Raw genomic sequence first — 20,648 nt, forward strand, 5'->3', positions numbered from 1 at the left:
TCGGTCTCCTTGGGTCGCTGTCCTGGGCCTCTCATGTAAATGCAAATCAGACCATATGTGGTCTTTGACATCTAACTTTTTCCACTCAACAGTGTTTCCAACTTCATCCACGCTGTAGCGGGCATCAGGACTCCATTCCTTTTTACAGCTGAATAATGTTCCATCGTCTGCCTGTGCCACAGTCTGTTTATCCATCCACCAGCCGATGGACACTGGGCGTGGTCTGCCTTTTGGCTACTGTGAATAGTGCTGCAGGAACATTTGTGTACAGCTTTTTGTCTGAACATCTGTTTTCAACTCTTTGGGGTGTGCACCCAGGAGGGGGATTGCTGGGTCACTTGGTAATTCTGTGTGCACCTTTGGGAGGCATCAACAAACCTCCTTTCACAGCAGCTACACACCTTACACTCCTACCCACAATGTGCAAGCTTTCCGGTTTCTCCACATCCTCACCAGCACTTGCTTTTTACACTTTGTGGGAGTTTTGGGTTTTTTTAATGGCCGACCTGGTAGATGCGTAAGAGTAGATGTCCAGCAGCTCAGATGCTGTTGGACAAGCCAGAGAATGTTCCAACACTGAGTTTTTGTAAACTACGTAACACTATCTACCTTGGAGGGTGGACAGCTGCATTGAACAAGCCCCGTGCATAACAGTGTGCAATACAGGGGGCATCTTTCCTTGGCCCCGAGGCCCATCTCCAGGGGCTGGATCACCCAGGACTTCACATTTTCAGTGTGGTGAAGGATCAGGGGTTTTTCCTTCATTTAATGTAAAACACAATAAACATGAATCTCGAAAACTTGCATTCTGATTGGGGGCAATATCACCCCCAAAGAGAACAGAAAATGGTTCTCAGAGTGGGGGCAAAAACACCTTACTCTTTTTGCGTGAAGCACGAATATACCTAGATACCAAAACAGATACGCGATTATCTATAATATTAGAATTTCACGAGAGAAGGGGTAAGTAGAAGAAAAATACCAAAAAGTATGGGACAATCATAAAAAAATATAGAGAGAAACCATGAAATTTTTTAAAAGACACACCAATTACAAGTCCTGATTTTTAAGTGTCAGATTCGGCAGACAAGGGACATCTCATGCCCTCTCCCGATTTCTTTGCTCATCCAGAACACCTCGCGAGCAGGGCCCAGCCCATAGTCCACAGCTCAGTAATGCTGTGTAATGCATTGTTGTGTTTGGATCTGGAATCTTAAGTCTTTGTGTATTTATCTACTTGATTGTGTTCTGTCTCCTCCGTGAATGTAAGCTTCAGCCCCTTACGGCCACATCCACAACTGTGCCTGACACTGTGATCCATTTCAGTAGGAACTGTATTGTTGAATAAATGGATGGATATCCACTTGAAAATCGTTTCTCTGAGATGGTGGTTCTGGTCCGCAAATTCGGCAGGGGTCCATGTTCCTTACATCTTGATGCTCAGCCGTGTGATCCCAGATGACCCTATTTTGCAGGCCCTACCCCTGCCCTGTAAGGGCATACTCAGGAAATTGCACACATTAACTTATTACCCTCCCCTTGACTAGAACTCATCACATGGCCACACCCACCACACTGGGAAAAGTAGTGTATATCAGGCATGTGCCCAGCTTAAAAGCAGAGACACTATTGACGCGAGACGGAAGGGGTGAATGGATATTGGGGGCAGCCCTAGCAGGACTGCGCCATCACTTTAGGAAAGGACATTTTCCACATCTCACCCTTGCCTTCCCCAATCTTCCCGTGGGCACCCCACCAGCCAGATGGAGGCAAGAAGTCGGTGTTTAACGTTCCAGCTCAAGATTGTCCATTTGGAAAACCCACATATTGTGGCACAAGATTTCTGGGGCCACATGCCCCCGCCCTCCTGGGTCTTCAGGCAGGGGATGGCTGTCTCCTCCTGCAGGGGCTCTGGGAATGCTCTCCGCACACCACAGTTTGTTTGTGGTTGTAAACAAGAGGCTGTTTGGGAGAAAGAATACCAAGGGGCCAGACTGTGGCCGGTTTGTTTTCAAACCTGCTCAACATTGTCATTCAGATGATGGACGCAAAAGAAAAGAGAAATCAGAACAGAAAACACTGCGGCCAAGGCTCTTCCTAGGGCATTGTGTTTCTAAGCTTTAGCAGGTAAGGTCACCATGGTAACCGTGACCCCAAAAATGATTTAGAATGGAATAGACTGGCCTAGACCTTCTGGGGACGTGTCTGAACAGGCCACTGAGTACAGAAAGGGATCTCAGCGTGCCACACTATTGTGGACAAATTCTGTGGGTTCTGGTCATTGGACCAGGTGTCATGGACACACCGAGGTGTGGCCATGTTCCTGGTCCTTCCTCTCTTCACCTGGCTGACTCTAACTCATCCTTCAGAGGTTAGTGTAAGTGTCACTTGTCCTGGGAAGGCTTCCCTGGCCCCTCCACTCCCCTGCAGGCACTACGGAGCCCATCCCGGTGTCCAGCACAGAATCCTTCTCACCCCTGGGTATGGGAAGAGTTTATTTTGTAGAATTCACTTTGGAGCCATCTCAATATTTTAGGTAATTACAAAATACATCTGAAAACTCCTAAAATTTGATAGCAAACTTTTGTAGACCTAACTGCATATTGAGTTGTTTGGCATAGCCATACAGAAAGGAGACTTAATTTACCCTTATTTTTACTTTTTTCTTTTTTCTTTCTCCCTCCTGATGTTCCAAGAGTCCTTTTTAAAATTTTCTGCCTGGGGGCACCTGGGTGGCTCAGTGGGTTAAAGCCTCTGCCTTGGCTCAGGTCGTGATCTCAGGGTCCTGAGATCGAGTCCCCAGGGTCCTGGGATCGAGCCCCACATTGTACTCTCTGCTCAGCAGGGAGCCTGCTTCCCCCTCTTTCTGCCTGCCTCTCTGCCTACTTGTGATCTCCGTCTGTCAAATAAGTAAAGAAATTCTTTAAAAAAAAGTTTCCTGCCTGTTACAAGAACTTCCTGTACTCACCTTCTCAGAGTATGTCTGCTGTGACAGATTTTCTTAGTTTTCCTTCATTTAAGAATGTCTTGATTTTCCCTTTTACCCTGAAGGATATTTTCTCTGGATGTAGGATTCTGGGTTGAGAAATGTGTCACTTCCTTCTGGCCAACAAAAATCAACAAGCTCGTTCTAAAGTTGATATGTAAATGCTAAGTTTATACAGAGAAGCCAAAACAATCTTGAAAAAGAAGAACAAAAGGAGGACTTTTGCTATCTGATTTCAGAACTTAACTATAAAGCTACAGTAACCAGGTCAGGATGGAATTGGTATAGGCTAGATACGTGGGTGGAACAGAGTCCAGAAATAAACCCTCACATTAATTGTCAATTAATCTTTGGCAAAGGTGCCAAGTAATTCAGTGAGGGAAAGGTTGAACTTTTTACAGTGGTGCTGGAACAACCTGCTATCCATATGCAAAAGATTCATTTAGACCCCTACTTCACTCCACACACACAAAATTAACTTACATTAGATCATAGAGCTAGAACTGTAAAATTTCTAGAAGATAACATAGGAAAGAATCTGACCTTGGATTAATCAGTGAAAGCAGAATCCATAAGGAGGATATTGATTTAAAAAAAAAAGAGCTTCTGCTCTTCAAAAGATACCATAAAGAAAATGAAAGAACAAGCTACAGACTTGGAGGTAATATTTACACATTGTGTATCTGATAAAGGACTTGTGTCCAGAGTATATAAGAAATTCTTATAACAAAATTTTAAGAGGACATACCTTTTTTTTTAATGGGCAGAAGATTTGAATAGATCTTCATCTAAAAAGATACATGAATGGCTGATAATCATATGAAAAGATGCCCGACATGGTTAATTGTTGGACGAACACTACCTAAAACCACACAGAAATACCACTGCATACCTACTGGAATGGCTATGATCAAAAAGACCAAAAATACCAAGTGCTGAAAAAAACGGAAGTCTCATACACTGCTAGTAGGTTCGTGAAATGGTACAGCCACTCAGAATACACTTTGACTACGTCTTTAAAAAGGAAAACATACTCTTGCCACACGATTATTCCATGCTCCTACTCCCTGGGATGTGCCCAAGGGGAATGAAAACATATATCCACACAAGGACTCATATGAAATGTTTAGAGCCTCTTTATTTGGAATAGCACCAACTTGGATGCAGTGCATCCCCACACTCAGTACAATTCAGCAATGAGAAGCAACGAACTGCTGATCCATGGATGGGCTTCTGCAGCCTTATGCAGAAGGAGGAGGCCAGATACAAGTCCATCTCTTCTGATCTCACTTCTGTGAAATTTCTAGAAAAGGCAAAACTCTAGAATCAGCAGTGGCTCAGCTGCCTGATGCTGGGGGCGGGGGTAGGAGATGACTGCAGAGAGGCACAAGGGAACTTTGGGGGAGATGGAAATGTTCTGAAACCGCACTGTGGTAACGGGCGCACAGTTATACGGATTTACTTTAAAACTCATCCAACTGACCCCAGTGGAGGAATTGTATAGGATATAAGTTATAACCCCCAAAAGAACAGTTTATAAAGCAGCAGCAACAGCAGCACAGAGAGGTGTTGAAAACTCAAGTCAGGCTGCCCGCTTCCCGCCCCAGTAACTGTCACTTACTCTCTGTGCTCCCTTGGGCACGTCGCTTAACTTTCCTGGGCCTCAGTTTGTCTAGAAAGAGCTCAGAACGGCATCTGAAACACAAGTTCACCACGGCTCTTCCTGCAGCTGCCCTCTTCCCTCCCTGGGCTCCTGCCTCCTTGGCCTTGCCTCTCTCACCTGCCAAGCGAATCCTTGCTTAGCATCTGTGCGCTCAGCGTGCGTGAACACTCCTTTCCCAGGCTGTGTCCATCACTGGCACGTGTCCCTTCCAGCGTCACCTCGGAGAGGCCTTGCCTGACCACCCAGTGACACCCCACGCACCACTCACTCATTCATTCAGTAAATCGCCTTTTCTTGTACTAATAGTAGAAGTGTCCTTTTTATTCCCATTTTACAGATGGGGCAACTGAGGCTCAGAGGGCAAAAGTCCTTTTGGGCCTTTATTCAGTTTATCACCATTCAGTTTATTCATTTATCACCTTGTACCCCTTAGAATGGTTACTATCAAAAAAAGAAAGAAAAGGAAGGGAGGGAGGGAGGAAGAATTGACAAGGATGTGGAGAATTTGGATCCCTGTGCACTGCTGGTGGGAATGTAAAATGATGGAATGCTGGAAACAACAGTAAGTGGGTCCTCAAAAAATTAAAAAGCAAATGATCGTATCCAGTGATTCTACTTCTGGTATCTACCCAAAAGCCTTGAAAGTAGGGTCTAAAAGAGCCATAACAGCATTATTCACGTTAGCCAAAAAATGGAAGCAATCCAAGTGTCCATTGACAAATGAATGGATAAACAAAATGTGGTATATGGTCCTAACTATGGGGCGCCTGGGTGGCTCAGTGGGTTAAGCATCTGCCTTCAGCTCAGGCCATGATCTCGGGGTCCTGGGATCAAGCCCCGCATCGAGCTCCCTGCACTACTTCCCCTGCTTTTCCTCTCTCTCTGTCAAATAAATAAATAAAAGCTTTTTTTTAAATGTAGTGTATGGGGGCACCTGGGTGGCTCAGTGGGTTAAGCCTCTGCCTTCAGCTCAGGTCATGATCTCGGGGTCCTGGGATCAAGCCCCGCATCGGGCTCTCTGCTCAGCGGGGAGCCTGCTTCCTCCTCTCTCTCTGCCTGCTTCTCTGCTGTGATCTCTCTCTCCCTGGCAAATGAATAAATACAATTTTTTAAAAATAAAAAAAAATTTTAATGTACTGTATGGTACAATGGAATGTTATGCTGACACCTGCCGCAATGTGGACAAAACTCGAAGACGTGATGCTAAATGAAATAAGCCAATCACAAGAGGACAAGTACTACGTGATTCCGCTTATGTGCACCTCCTAGAATAGTCACATTCATAGAGAAAGTAGAATGGTAAAGGCCGGGGGCGGAGGGAGGGGAGGAATGGGGAGTTATTACTTAATGGGGACACAACACAGTTTTGCAAGATGAAAAGAATTCCGGGTATGGAAGGTGGAGACGGTCACACAACAAAACAAATGTACCGAATGTCACTCAACTGTGTGGTTAGAAATAGTTAAAACAGTTAGTTTTATGTCATGGACACTTACCACAATTATTTTAAAGATGTTATTTATTTATTTAAGAGAGAGACAGAGACAGAGAGACAGCATGAGCGGGACAGAGAGGGACAAGTGGACTCCCAGCTTAGCAGGGAGCCCAATGTGGGGCTCGATCCCAGGGCTCCAGGATCATGACCTGAGCCAAAGGCAGACACTTAACCAACTGAGCCACCCAGGCGCCCCAGCTTCCCACAATTTTTAAATAAATATTTTTGAAATGTAACTCTTGAGAACCAGAATCTTTATTGCATACACGATCTCATTTATTGCTCACCACAACCCTTTGATGGCAGTTACTTATTTTAACTCGTGAATTGACAGAACTGAGCAGGAGAGAGATCTGGTAACTTGCCAAGGTCACAGGTTCCATCCCAGGTTGTCAGCCCTCAAAGAACCCATCTGTCTGCTGTATCTTTCTCCTCCACAACCCTCTCTGACTGTAAGAAACCTCACCTGTACCCATTCCTTCTTCCTTCAGGCACGGCGGGGATCTACCAAGGAGCAAATGGCCTGACCAATGCAGCCGGATTCGGAAGTGTGCACCAGGTAGACCTCGCTCCCCACCACTTGTGTTCCGTTTCCTTAAATAGCCCCCTTAAATAAGGGCACCCCAAGAGTCCACTCCCACCCACGACCCCCACCAGAAATGCAATCTCTGATGCCCTGGATTGAGTGACAACAGGAGTCAGATCGTGCACAAAAAGACCATCAGAAAGATACAGGGTAGAGACAGAGAAATTGGAATTACTAGTGGGTTTCCAAGATGACACAAACAATATTATATCTAACATCTTGCCTGAGCCCGAAATGCCCATGACTGTTGAATCTAGCATGTAGGAAATGCAAATGCTTGTGCTCTCTTGACCTTCTCAAGCGTGAGACTCTATCATCTTCACTTCTGCGTTCCAGGGCCAAGTGCCCAGCACACAGTAAGGGTTTTATAAATGCTTGTTCAATCACACCAGGTCAACCCTGTAAAGATGAACACTGGCCAATAGTTTGTCTTGTTTTCCACTTAGTAAATTAAGAATGAGAGGGGGAACTCTGTCCTATTTGTGCATCTCTTCTATTAAGTCTAAAGTTATTTCAAAATAAAACTATTTCAAAATATTTATTTCAAAACATGCTCTCAGGTTGGCATTAAAACAAAATTACCACAGAGTAGGTGGGCTTTATGGAATATTTAACGTTTAAATAGGAGGAATGCACTACGTCTTCTTCAATGAGCTAAAGAATCTAAATGATTTAAACCTTGGAAGATTGGGAGATAGTTTCGGTACTTCTGTATTATTCCGAGTATACTATGTACATGGATGAAATACTCGTAAATACAACAGTCCTTCTTAATGCACGGTTCTTCACTCTAGGTGTCTGCCCATTTCACCAAGAGGAGCTTGTCAAAAGCAGATTCCCTAAATGCCACCACCAGAAATTCCAATTTTGTAGAGCTGGGGTGGGGGTCCAGGAAGCTGAACTTCCCATGGGTTTTCACAGGGTTGAGAAGCATTGGTTTATGATGATGGTGGGGTAGATATTTGAGAGGTAGGGAGGTCGTGGGGGGAAGGGAGAGAAAAAATGAAACAAGATGGGATCGGGAGGGAAACAAACCATAAGAGACTCTTAAACTCACGAGACAAACTGAGGGTTGCTTGGGGGAGGTGGAGTAGGAATCGGGTGGCTGGGTGATGGACATTGGGGAGGGTATGTGCTATGGTGAGTGCCGTGAAGTGTGTAAACCTGGCGATTCACAGACCTTCACCCCTGGGGCTAATAATACATTATATGTCAATTAAAAAATAAAGAAAAAGAAAAAGGGAAAAAAAGGAATATTTGAAACAATGACTGTTGTGGGAGAGTTGGAATATCTGTCTGGGTTAAGCAAAACTTGGTCAAAAGGGGATTGGTATTCTTTGATTGGATCTCCTCATAGAAGAGATTTCCTCATAAAAGATTCTGGATCCCTAATGCTGTATAGGTGCTGCTGTATTTGTACCTCTCGTGAACTTAAAATGTCACCTAGTCTCCTGGGCATGTGTGTATGTGGTCCTTATAACTCATTCATTGGTTCATTGATTTAACTAGTATTTATTGAGTTCCCCTCCGTGCCTGGCACTGTTCCAGGTGCTAGGGATATAACAGCAATCAAGGCAGACACTGAGAGAGCCACACCCACATCCCTCAGGGTGCACCTGCTGGGGATCCCCGAGGACCAGAGCACGGGCAGGAGGGAAGGACCAGGGAATGAAGACCGCTGAGAGCAGCTCTCAAACAAAGCCTGGCCGGAGTTGGTGGATGGACACTCCAGCTCCCTTGCCCCGGGAAAGATCATCCTGAGGGTGTTTTATACCATCCCAGTGTTTCCCAGGGGACTTCCCTCCAGTCCCCACTTAAAAACCTCCAGACTGGCTGCTTTTCCTTCTTCCCTTTCCTGTCCCACTTCCCCATCCCCCAACTGGGATCTCTTTCGCCTCCCAAATACTTGCACTTGCCTCCTTTTCTCGGGGTCTGCATCTGGGGCAAGTCCCTGCCCTCATGGAGCTTTTGTTCTAGTGGGGAGGGATGGAGTCAGACACTGGAGACCACCCATGAGGCCCCTCACCACTGGCAGCCTGCGACTGGGCCGACAGAAGGCTCAGACAGGCCTTCTCACTCAGCGCCCTGTGTGTTTCCCTTTCCAGGACTATCCTTCCTATCCTGGCTTCCCCCAGAGCCAGTATTCCCAGTATTACAGCTCGTCCTACAGCCCTCCTTACGTCCCGGCCAGCAGCATCTGCCCTTCTCCCCTCTCCACTTCCACCTACGTCCTCCAGGAGGCATCTCACAGCGTCCCCAGCCAGAGTTCTGAGTTGCTTGGCGGTAAGTATAGTCGCTGTCTTGTGGTTATTATTGGTATGATCTGAGCTCTCATAGGAAGGATGGACCGGACATGGGTCCCAGTTGTAACGAACCAGTCACCCAAGAGCTAAATCCAGGCCTCGGATCTATTTGGTTGGCCTCTGTGTGTATGTCTTTAATTGTACCCATGTTTAAAATTTTTTTTTAATTTTTAATTTATTTATTTGACAGAGAGAGATCACAAGTAGGCGGAGAGGCAGGCAGAGAGAGAGGAGGAAGCAGGCTCCCTGCTGAGCAGAGTTGAGCAGAGAGCCCGATGCGGAGCTCGATCCCAGGACCCTGAGACCATGACCTGAGCCAAAGGCAGAGGCTTTAACCCACTGAGCCACCCAGGCGCCCCCCCCCCCATGTTTAAAATTTTTAACTAAAAATTCTCATTTCCACTTTGCCTTGAGAGTAGATCTGGTCTTTTCTCAAAAGCAAATCTGGACCTGGTCCCTTAGGTCTCCCTTCCTAAGTGACGACATTTGGCTGGCTGAGTAATGTTTTTCCATTCAGACAGGGCACACGTGATTCCACATCTGGCCAATGTACATCAAGTTCATTACCCACCTGGCCTATGCGTGCACTGGAGTTGGTGAGCCCTAGTCCTCAAGGAAGGGAAACTAGTATTTGTTGCCCATCTGCGATGTGCCTGCGATTGTGGTCTTCTCATTTCACTTATTTGTATTCAACAAATATTCACAAAGCACCTGCCGATTTCCAGGCACTCCTTAGTTTAAGAAATAAAATATAGTGCAACATTGACTTGATTCTTATAGACAGGAATTAAATAATCACATAAATAATTACAGATGATGATAAGGAAAGTCACAATCCTCACAAAAACTGGCTTTTAGGTACCCTCTCTTTTCCAGATAAGAACAATGAAGAGCAGAGTAGTAAGTAATTTGCTAGTAATTGGTGGAACTGGGATTTGAACCCACGCCTGTTGGGCTCCATAACCAGTGCTCCTGGATATTCAGTAGCCACACATAGCTGAGATTATGTTATCTAAAACCCATTTCGGAACAGAAGGGCAGAGGCATCAAACCTTGGTTCTCTCATTGAGAATTCTAGAATCTTTTAAAAAGTCCTCATGTGTATATTTTCAACAGCACAACAGCTTCAGAAATCCCTTTTATTGGGGTTTCTGGGTGGCTCAGTCAGTTAAGCATTTGTCTTTGGCTCAGGTCATGATCCCAGAGTCCCAGGATCAAACCCTGCATCAGGCTCCCTGCTCAGTGGGGAGTCTACTTCTCCTTCTCCCTCTGCCACCCCTGCTTCTCCGCGTATGCACATCTTCTCTCTCTCAAATAAATAAATAAAATCTTTTTTAAAAAGAGGAAGCCCTTTTATTGGTCAGGACTTTTTGACTTCAAAAGAAAGAAGATGCAGAAGGGCGCCTGGGTGGCTCAGTGGGTTAAGCTGCTGCCTTCGGCTCAGGTCATGATCTCAGGTTCCTGGGATCGAGTCCCGCATCGGGCTCTCTGCTCGGCAGGGAGCCTGCTTCCCTCTCTCTCTCTCTCTGCCTGCCTCTCTGCCTACTTATGATCTCTCTCTGTCAAATAAACAAATAAAATCTTTAAAAAAAAAAAAAAAAAAAAAAAAAAGAAAGAAGATGCAACTCAAAAGTTGAAGCAAAAAAAAATGAATTTTTTTAAGATTGAGTTATCCATTTTAGAGAGAGAGTGCACACATGAGCGTGGGAAGGGTAGAGGGAGAGAGAATCTCAAACAGACCCCCACTGAGATGGACACAGGGCTGAATTCCACCACCCTGAGATCATGACCCGAGCCAAAACCAACAGTCAGACACTCAACCAACTGAGCCACCCAGGTGCCCCCCAAAAAGGAATTTTTAAACATACGTAATCAAGATGTATAGGGATTCCAGGTTGGATCCAGGGGTTCAGATGATAATTTGGGGCCTCAGTCTCTTTCTTCCTGTGGCTCCTTATTTTCCTGGGTCCATTTCACTCTCAAGCAGGTTCTCCCATGACGGTGGCAAAAATGGTCACCGGCTGCTCCAGGATTCAGTCCTTCCTGCTTATCTACCCTCAGAGAGTTCCTCCTTCCTAACAGCCCCTGCAGAAGTCCCAGGCATGTGTGGCTTCTGCTGGCCCAGCTTAGGTCCCATACCTATCCTCACACCAGTCTCTGTGGCTGTGGATAGAATGCTGGGATGGGACAGCAAACCTAGATCTCATGCCCACAGCTGGAGCTAGAGTTGGGTCATTGCCACCCAACCCCCTACCCAGAGGAAGACAAAAGGGACACTGGGTGGGCCAAAGAAACAAGTATCCACAGCCCATGATTAGGGGTTGGAGCAACATATGGAAGCATCCATGTCCTGACCCCCGGGTGATGTACATCCCTGTGCAACTAACTCAGAGCCTGTGGGTTCATTCATCCAGCTTGCAAACTTCCAGAGAGCTGCTATGCACAGATCTTCTATGAGATGGTTTAGGCTTATTAAATGACATGATAGTAATAAATTAGAATGCCCAAATGTAAAGTAGATATCATTGCGTTTTGTCCTCTTTCCTTTTCAGTGGGTTTTTCAGAACCCACAGATATTCTGGGGCTCATAGAAGCTAAGTGAACATGACAGTGTGTGGCCGTTCCTTCAACAAATACTGGTTGATGGTTAGGAAAAGAACAGTAGTGGAGACTAACTTCTTTTGTTCCTGAGGTTATTGGCACATTGCTGGGGACAAGTTAGTTGTCCTTGTTTTGGTGACAAATGGAGATAACATGGCCAGGCATTTTTAAGTCAGCTTTGTTTAAGTAGGCTCCACGTCCAGAGTGGAGCGCAGCGCAGGGCTCGAACCCATGACCCTGAGATCAAGACTTGAGATCAAGAGTCAGATGCTTGACTGATTGAGCCATGCAGACGCCCTTTTAAGCCAATTTTTAAGGAAGTTTAGGGCTTGAGCATTGACTTCCATCATTGTGATTTCATCACAGTAATGAATGCATAGTACCTAGGTAACAACTTCTAAATTGCTTTCTTTGAAGGGTATGAAGTTTAAAAAACTTTCCTTTGTCATAGTACTACATTATCTTTGACCATCCTGGTTTTCAGAGAGGAGATATAAGCAGGAAATCCTTAAGTAGATGCCACCTTCTATGCATAATTTGGAACTGGATCCCCAAGACTTACTTCCCAAGACTTTGGGATATGCGGAAAGGTTCTCTTTGTTCTCCATCAAAAGCAAACATGAAGGTTCAGTGTATCTCTTTGAAATTTTTCTTTATTATGTCCCCCTGTTCTTCATTTATCCCTTGGTCTAAGGTTCAACAATAAGTGGTTGAGATGGTTTTTACTATGTGTCTAACAAGCTCACATAAAATCTAATGACATAAATAGTTGTCAGCTGTAACTGAGGTCTCTCGCCCCTTTTCCCCGGTGCCTGTTAGACACGAAGGGCACGTAAGCAAGTGCGTGTGCGCACATGTGCACATACATGCATGCACTCTCTGAAAATTTCCCATAAAAACTCCACTTTTGAAATTCTCCAGGATCTCCTTGAGTGGTTGGTTCCAAATTCCAGAGACCCAAGAGGTTTATACATTACCAATAGATCGTGTTCCCTCTCTGCACGGCCTGGATACAGTATCCTGATGCCTTCTCCACCTCGGCCCCCAGCCCAGCCTGCATCGATATGCATTAACAATTATATGAAGTCCCAACAATCTACAGATGATTGCAGGGCAATTCGCCGAGGTAGAGGGCAAAATCTGAACATATAATGTTACTCAAGAGAAAAAACAAATTAGTAGTGGTTGCTTAGAGGCTCTTTTCAGACTTTTCAGTATGATGCAGATTATCTAAAAAGATAACTGGACAGACTTTGGAGTTCCTGATTCTCATGCCTTTGGATTCCAGGACTTATACCAGTGGGGCCCACCCCCTCCAGACTCCCCCTACCCCCGGTTCTCAGGCCTTCAGCTTCAGACTAAATTATGCCATTGGCCTTCTTGGTTTTCCAGCTTGCAAACACCAGATTGTGGGACTCCCTGACTTCTATAATTGCATGAGCCAATTCCTATTAAAAAAATGTATATAGATAGATAGATTTTTTTTTTAATGTGCATCCTATTGGTTCTGTTTCTTGGGAGAATCCTGACTAATATACCATGGGTCAAAGAAAGAAATAAAAGAAAATATAAAAGTATTTTGAACTTAATGAAAATTAAAACACAACATGTCAAAATTTGTAGAATATCACTAAAGCAGCACATAAAGGGAAAGTTTGTAGTACAAATGCCTATGTTAAAAAGAAGAAAAATTGCAAGCCAAACACCTCATCTTTCACCTTAAGAAACTAGAAAAAGGGGGCACCTTGGTGGCTTGGTGGGTTGAGCCTCTGCCTTTGAATCGTGGTCTCAAAATCCTGGGATCAAGCCCTGCATTGGGCTTTCTGCTCCGCAGGGAGCTTGCTTCCCCCTCCCCCTCTGCCTGCCTCTCTGCCTCTCTGTGATCTCTCTCTCTCTCTCTCTCTCTTAAATAAGTAAATAAATAAATAATCTTAAAGAAAAAGAAACTAGGAAAAGAAGAGCAAATTACACTCAAAGTAAGAAGAAGGGAAACAATAAATATCAGAGTGGAAATCAATGAAAACTGAAAGAAGAAAAACGAGAGACAAAATCAGTGAAACCAAAAGCTGATTCTTTGAGAAGATAAAGCTGATAAAACCTTAGATAGGCTGATACAGAAAAAAGAGAGAAGACATAAATTACCAATAAAATGAGAGTGGTAACATCACTATAGACCCTACAGATATTTAAAAGACAATAATGCAATTTTGTGAACAACATCATGCCAATAAATTTAACAACTTAGATGAAATGGACAAATTCCTTATAGGACAAAAACTTCCAAAACTCCCTCAAGAAGAAATAGCTGACCTAAACAGATCTACATCTTTAATAAGCTTATATCTATTAAATCAATTGAATTTTTTGTTAGAAATCTTCCCATGAGGGGCGCCTGGGTGGCTCAGTGGGTTAAAGCCTCTGCCTTCAACTCGGGTCATGGTCCCAGGGTCCTGGGATCAAGCCCCGCATCGGGCTCTCTGCTCAGCGGGGAGCCTGCTTCCTCTCTGCCTGCCTCTCGGCGTAGTTGTGAATTCTCTCTGTCAAATAAATAAAATATTAAAAAAAAAAAGAAATCTTCCCATGAAATCACCAGGCCCTGATGGTCTCACTGATAAGACTACTAAACATTTAAGTAAAAGCTGTCAATTCTACAAAAATTTTTAAGAAAATTGAAGAGGAAAGGATACTTCCCAACTCATTCTATGAGGCCAGCATGACCCTGATGCCAAAACTAGATTAAAAACTTACAAGAAAAAGGAAACTAGTGGTGTGTGTGCGGCTCAGTCATTTAAGCATCTGCCTTCAGCCCAGGTCATGGTCCTGGAGTCCCAGCATCAATCCCGGCATCAGGGTCCCCGCTCAGCCGGGAGTCAGCTTCTCCCTCTTACCTTCCCCTGTCTCCTGTGCTTGCGCTCTCTCTCTCTCTCTCTCAAATAAATAAAATCTTAAAAAAAAAAAAAGGAAAGGAAAGGAAACTATAGACCAATACCCCCAATAAATGTAGGTAAAAAATTTCTAAACAAATATTACCATTCAAATCCAGCAATATATGAAAGAAGAATAATATATTATGACCAAGTGGGATTTGTCCCAAAGAGGCAAAATTGGTTTAAAATTTGAAAATCAACATAATTTGCCATAATTAATTAACTAGAAAGAAAAAAAAAGTCATCAAAATAGATGCAAAGAAAGCATTTAACAAAATTTATCATCTGTTCCTGATCAAAATTCCAAGTTAGGAATAGAAGGGCACACTTTATTAGAAAAAGACATGCTCTGGACTGAATGTGTGTGTTCCCCTCCAGATTCATATGTTGAAGTCCTAATCCCCAAAGTGATGGTATTTGGAGGTGGAATCTCTGAGAAGTAATTAGCTAATGAGGGTGGAGTCCTCATGAATGCGGTTAGTGTCATTATAAGAAGAGACACAAGAGAGATAATATCTCTCTCTCTCTCTTTCCACCCTGTGTGGATATAACAAGAGGCATCCATCTGAAAACCAGGAAGAAGATTCTGACTAGGAACAAAATTGGCCAGTGCCTTGATCTTGGACTTCCCAGCCTCCAGAAATTTGGGAAATAATTTTTTGCTGTTTAAGCCACCCAGTATGTGACATTTTTGTCATAGCAGCCAAAGATGACTAAAATAGGATAGCTGCAAAAAACCTACAGCTACTCCCCAAGATCAGAAGCAAGACAAAGATGTCTACTCTTGCCAATTCTAGTCTAGCCAGTGCAATAAGGCAAGAAAAATAAATTAAGTTCTCCATATTGGAAAAGAAGCAAAACTTCATAAAGGGAAAAGAAATAAAATGATATAATCACATATGTAGAAAATTAATAGAATTTATTAAAAAGCTAAAACTAAAAAATGAGTTTAGCAATGCTTCAGAGTACTAGGTAAATATATAAAAATCAACTGTATTTCTATGTAGTAACAACAAACAATAGGAAATAGGACAGATTTTTTTAAAGATTTATTTATTTATTTAAGAGAGAGCACAGGGGAGGGGCAGAGGGAGAGAGAAACTTAAGCAGAGTCTGTGTGAAGCACAGATCTGGCTGTGGAGGTTGATCTCAAGACCCTAAGACCATGACCTGAGCCAAAACCAAGAGTTGGACACTTAATTGACTATAACTCCCAGGCACCTGAAAATAAGATAGTTTTAAATGCCATTTAGAGTACTATGAAAAAATATAGAATACTTTCATTTCAATGCTTTTTCATTTCATTTCATATTCAGTGCTATTGAATAAATCTAACAAAAGATGTACAGGCGTTATACATTTAAAACTACAAAGCACTACTGAAAGAAGTGAAGACTTTAGTAAACATAAAGGGCTCTCAGCTCAGAGGACTTAATATTATTACGGTGTCAGTTCTCTGGGGCACCTGGTGCTCTAAGCATCTACCTTCAGCTCAGGTCATGATCCCAGGGTCCTGGGATTGAGTCCTGCATTGGGCTCCGTGCTCAGCAGGAAGCCTGCTTCTCCTTCTCCCCCTCCCCCGTTTGTGTTCCTTCTCTTGCTGTGTCTCTGTCTGTTGAATAAATAAAAAAATATTTTTTTTAAAAAGATGTCAGTTCTCTACTAATTGATCTATGTATTTAACACAGTTTCTGTCAACATCCCACTCTTTTCTGTAGAGATTGGCAAGCTGATTCTGAACTTCGTAGGGAAAAACAAAGGACATAGAATAGCCTCAGTAGCTCTGATACAGAAAAACGAAGTTGGAAGGCCTACACTACCTGATTTTAAGACTTATTACAGAGCCACAGTAATCATGGCAAAATGGGAGACAGACAACCATGGCATAAAGATAGACAAGTAAATCAATGTACCAGAATAAAGAATGCAGAAATAAATGCACATGTATTCGGACAAGTGATTTTTTAAAAAGATTTTATTTATTTATTTGACAGAGAGAGATCATGAGCAGGCAAAGAGACAGGCAGAGAGAGAGAGGGAGAGGAGGAAGCAGGCTCCCTGCCGAACAGGGAGCCCAATTCAGGACTCGATTCCAGGACCCTGAGATCACAACCCGAGCCGAAGGCAGAGGCTTAACCCACTGGGCCACCCAGGCGCCCCGGACAAGTGATTTTTGATAAAATTTCAAGACAATTCAGTGGAGAAAGGATAGTCTTCTCAACAAAAGGTTCTGGAACAACTGGATATCTCTATATTCAGAAAAACTGTACTTCAGTCCATATCTCACATGACATAAAAAAAGTTAACATAGAATAGATCATAGACCTAAACATAAAACCATAACACTTATAAGGAAAATAGGAGAAAGTCTTTGTGACTTTGGGCTAGGCAAACAGTTCTCATATTGGACACCAAAAACATGATCCAAAAAGAAAATAAATTATATAAATTGGCTTCACAAAAATTTAAAACATTTGCTCTTTGAAAGACACTGTTAGGAGAATGAAAAGAGAAGATACAGTCTGGGGAAAGAAAGAATTGCCACGCATGTTTCTGAGAAAGTATGTTGTATTAGAGTTCTCCAAAGAAACCAGTAGGATGGAGAGAGAGAGAGAGAGCTCGGGAGAGAGAGATGAGAGGAGATCTTTTGTAAGAAATGGCTCAGATCAGCAAGTCCCATAATCCGCCTCCTGCAAGCCGGAGAGCCAGGAAAGCCGGTAGTGCAATTTAGTCTGAGTCAGAAGACCTGAGAACCAGGAGCTCCAATGTCGGAGGCAGGCAAGGATGGACATTTCCACTCAAGAAGAAAGATAATGTGCATTTTCTCTGCCTTTTTGTTCTATGTGGGCCCTCAGTGGAATGGGTGATACACCTCTCCTCCACACTGGTGAGGGCAGATCTCTTCTCAGTCTACTGATTCAAATTGCTAATCTCTTCTGGAGACACCCGCATAGACACACCCAGAAATAATGCTTTACCCACCCATCAAGTTGACACACAAGATTAACCATCACATGCATGTAACGTACAAGGAATTCTCAAAACCCAAGACTAAGAAAACAAACAAGTCAGTAATGAAATGGGCAAAATATTTGAGCAGACACTTTACCAAAGAAGACAGGGGGACGGGGAAGGAAAAAAAGTACATAATTAAGATGCTGATCATTAGTTATTAGAGAAGTACAAATCAAATCCACAATGTGTACCTCTTCGAATAGTTGTAGTAGCGAAGACGGACCATACCAAAGGTTGGCAGGGATGTGGAGCAAACTAGAAGTCTCTTACCCCTCTGGTGGGAGTGTGAAATGGGACAACCACTTTGGAAAACCATTTAGCAGTTTCTTAAAAAGTCAAACATAGAGTCACCACCTGACCTTGTAATCACGCTGGTGAAAAGAAAGCTTACATGCATACCAGGATCAATGTGTGAATGTTCACAGCAGCTTCATTCCATCCCAGAACTGGAATCAATCAAAATGTTCATCCACAGGTGAACAGACGGAGGGTGGTATATCCATGCGATAGAATTGTGCTCAGCAACACGAAGGAATGGTCCGTCCATATACCTGACAACAAGGATTGAATCACAAAACAGTAATTCTGGCTGGAAGTAGCCAGACAAAAAAGAATACATACCGCCTGATTCCATTTATTTAAAACTCTGGGGGCACCTGGGTGGCTCAATGGGTTAAAGCTTCTGCCTTCAGCTCAGGTCATGATCCCAGGGTCCTTGGATCGAGCCCCACATGGGGCTCTCTGCTCAGCGGGGAGCCTGCTTCCTCCTCTCTCTCTCTCTCTCTGCCTGCCTTTCTGCCTACTTGTGATCTCTGTCTGTCAAATAAGTAAATAAAATCTTAAAAAAAAAAACTCTGGAAAAAGCAAACTAATTTCTAATGAGAGAAAGTGTATCAGTGATCACCTGGGGAGTGGGACAAGAGGAAGAGAGTTACAAGGAAACTCTTGGAAGTCATGTAAAAGTGTAAGGAGGGAGAAAGAGAAAGAATGAAATGACCCCAAAGAAGGTTTATGTAAATTGCTTTAGCCTGTGTACCTCTGACTGTGAACTTTGAATCCTGGCACTTCTTTCTCAAGAATGTAAAAGGTTGGGGAAAGGGCTGCTTTCAGAGGTGGGAAGGGAGACTTATTTTTTTAAGATTTTATTTATTTGAGAGAGCAGGGGGAGAGAGAGAACTTAGGTGAGAGGGGGCGGGAAGGAGGGGCAGAGGGAGAGGGAGAGGGAGAAGCAGGCTCCCTGTTGAGCAAGGAGCCCCTACCTGTGGGAGGCTCAGTCCCAGGACCCTGAGATCAGAACCCGAGTCGAAGGCAGACGTTTAGCCATGCAGGCGCCTCAGGAAACTCAGTATATTGGTTTCCCCCACATCTTAGACATTTCTTAGATGCCTGGTGTATCTCTCTTTTTAAATATTTTCCTGGGTTTTGATGGGATCAACATGTTTTCTAAGCCCCCATAGCCTCAGAACTACCATATGAATCAGGATAAACCTTATCTACGACTCTTAAACATCTGTGAATTTCTCTACCGCCTGTTCCCCGCCGTCCAGAAGAAAGTCTTGGCAAGATGGATATTTAGGACTCTCTCATGCTGTGTCCTGAAAATGCTGGGGAGTTGGAGATGGCCCCGCAGTCCTGACAACGCAAAGCCAAGCCTTTTCTTATTATGTCCTTAGTCTGCTAAGAAGTTTTAGAAATATTAAATAAACCAAGTTCAGTCCCTTGAGTTTTGGAGGGAAATCGTCCTTCCAGGGTAGGGAAAAAATATCAGTCCATTGCCAAGTAGTTTTAGACAAAAGCATTTCCCTCCTTATGATCCAAGAACTGGCAATTATGGAAGGAGAGATGAAGTCCTCAGGATACATTTAGAAACTAATCCCAGCAGCTGTAAAAAGAGAGAGCGGGATGGGGTGCCCTCCGTGGTTCCGCGGCATTGTAGGCTTCTGTCAGTCTAGCGATGGGGACTGGCCCAGACTTCGCTTCTGCCTCTAACATTAGTGTTCAGGGTAACACAGACGAACGTCATCCCACTTCACAAGTTCAATAAAGACAATAAACTCTGATAAAAAGCCATGTATTTCAAACTCCCGTGCTTAAAAACACAACACAGTGCAGATGCTGGCTTTGGGACCTGGGTCCCAGGAGGGTACTGCTCACTCAAGCAGGGTCATCAGACAGCTTCCTGAGGGCATGAGCAGGGCAGCCTCTCTGTGCCTTCTAGAAGCTCCAGCTGAGTGGAAGCCGCAGGTGGCCGCCTTCTGCCCTGCACCCTCTCACTGACGCCGCATGTATGTGGGTCCAGCCAGAACTTAGTTCAGATTGTTTACTGACGTGTCCTCAGGGCCAGCCCTCTGCTTTTCATAGAGAACGGAACAAGCCACAGAAAGAAACACAGAGAATTCTCCCCGTATACCTCCCATTCACCCAAGCTGGGTGTCTCTTAAAGATAGAAAAGTTTGGGGGCACCTGGGTGGCTCAGTTGTTAAGCATCTGCCTTCAGCTCAGGTCACGATCTCAGGGTCCTGGGATAGAGCCCCGCATCGGGCTCCCTGCTCTGCGGGAAGTCTGCTTCTCTCTCTCCCGCTCCGCCTGCTTGTGTTCCCCCTCTCACTATGTCTCTCTCTGTCAAATAATAAATAAAATCTTAAAAAAATAAAAGATAGAAAAGTTTGCTGCCCTGCTCCTTTTAAATACTGATTTTCTTCCTTCTGTTTGTCTGGGGATTCTCAGGCTTTAGGAGATAGAGTCGCAAACATAAAACTCTGCTCCCTATCCCTACAGCTCCCCCAGCGGCCCAGCCTCCCTGCCCTAGATCTCCCCTCAGGTGTCCCCTTACCCGTGAGGCCCTCCCTGACTAGCCCCAGAGCACTCCCCACCCGCATCCCATTTGTAACATCGGTCCTTGCCTAGCCTGTTAGATACTCACTTGTTTGTCTAACGCCCTTCTCCTCCCTCCAGAAGTTAAGGACTGTGAGAAGCAGGGCCTGGGACTGTGCCTGCTCAATGAGCCCTTGCTCCATCCGGAAGGGAATGGTTGTGAACAAGCAGCCGGGGGGACCATCCGGAGCAGTTCTG

General features: G+C 44.2%; 1 protein-coding gene across 1 annotated transcript in view; it reads left to right on the plus strand.

Annotated features, from left to right (window-relative positions):
• EYA2 (EYA transcriptional coactivator and phosphatase 2) overlaps positions 1-20,648 on the plus strand; it is a 273,594-nt gene that overhangs the window by 159,766 nt on the left and 93,180 nt on the right. Inside the window, exons 6-7 of the mRNA XM_045981144.1 lie at positions 6,636-6,703; positions 8,836-9,013. Of these exons, the coding sequence (XP_045837100.1) occupies positions 6,636-6,703; positions 8,836-9,013 (246 nt within the window). The remainder of the gene's footprint in view (positions 1-6,635; positions 6,704-8,835; positions 9,014-20,648) is intronic.

Source organism: Meles meles, chromosome 16 (assembly GCF_922984935.1).
Source record: "Meles meles chromosome 16, mMelMel3.1 paternal haplotype, whole genome shotgun sequence".
In the NCBI taxonomy this organism is placed as follows: Eukaryota; Metazoa; Chordata; class Mammalia; order Carnivora; family Mustelidae; genus Meles; species Meles meles.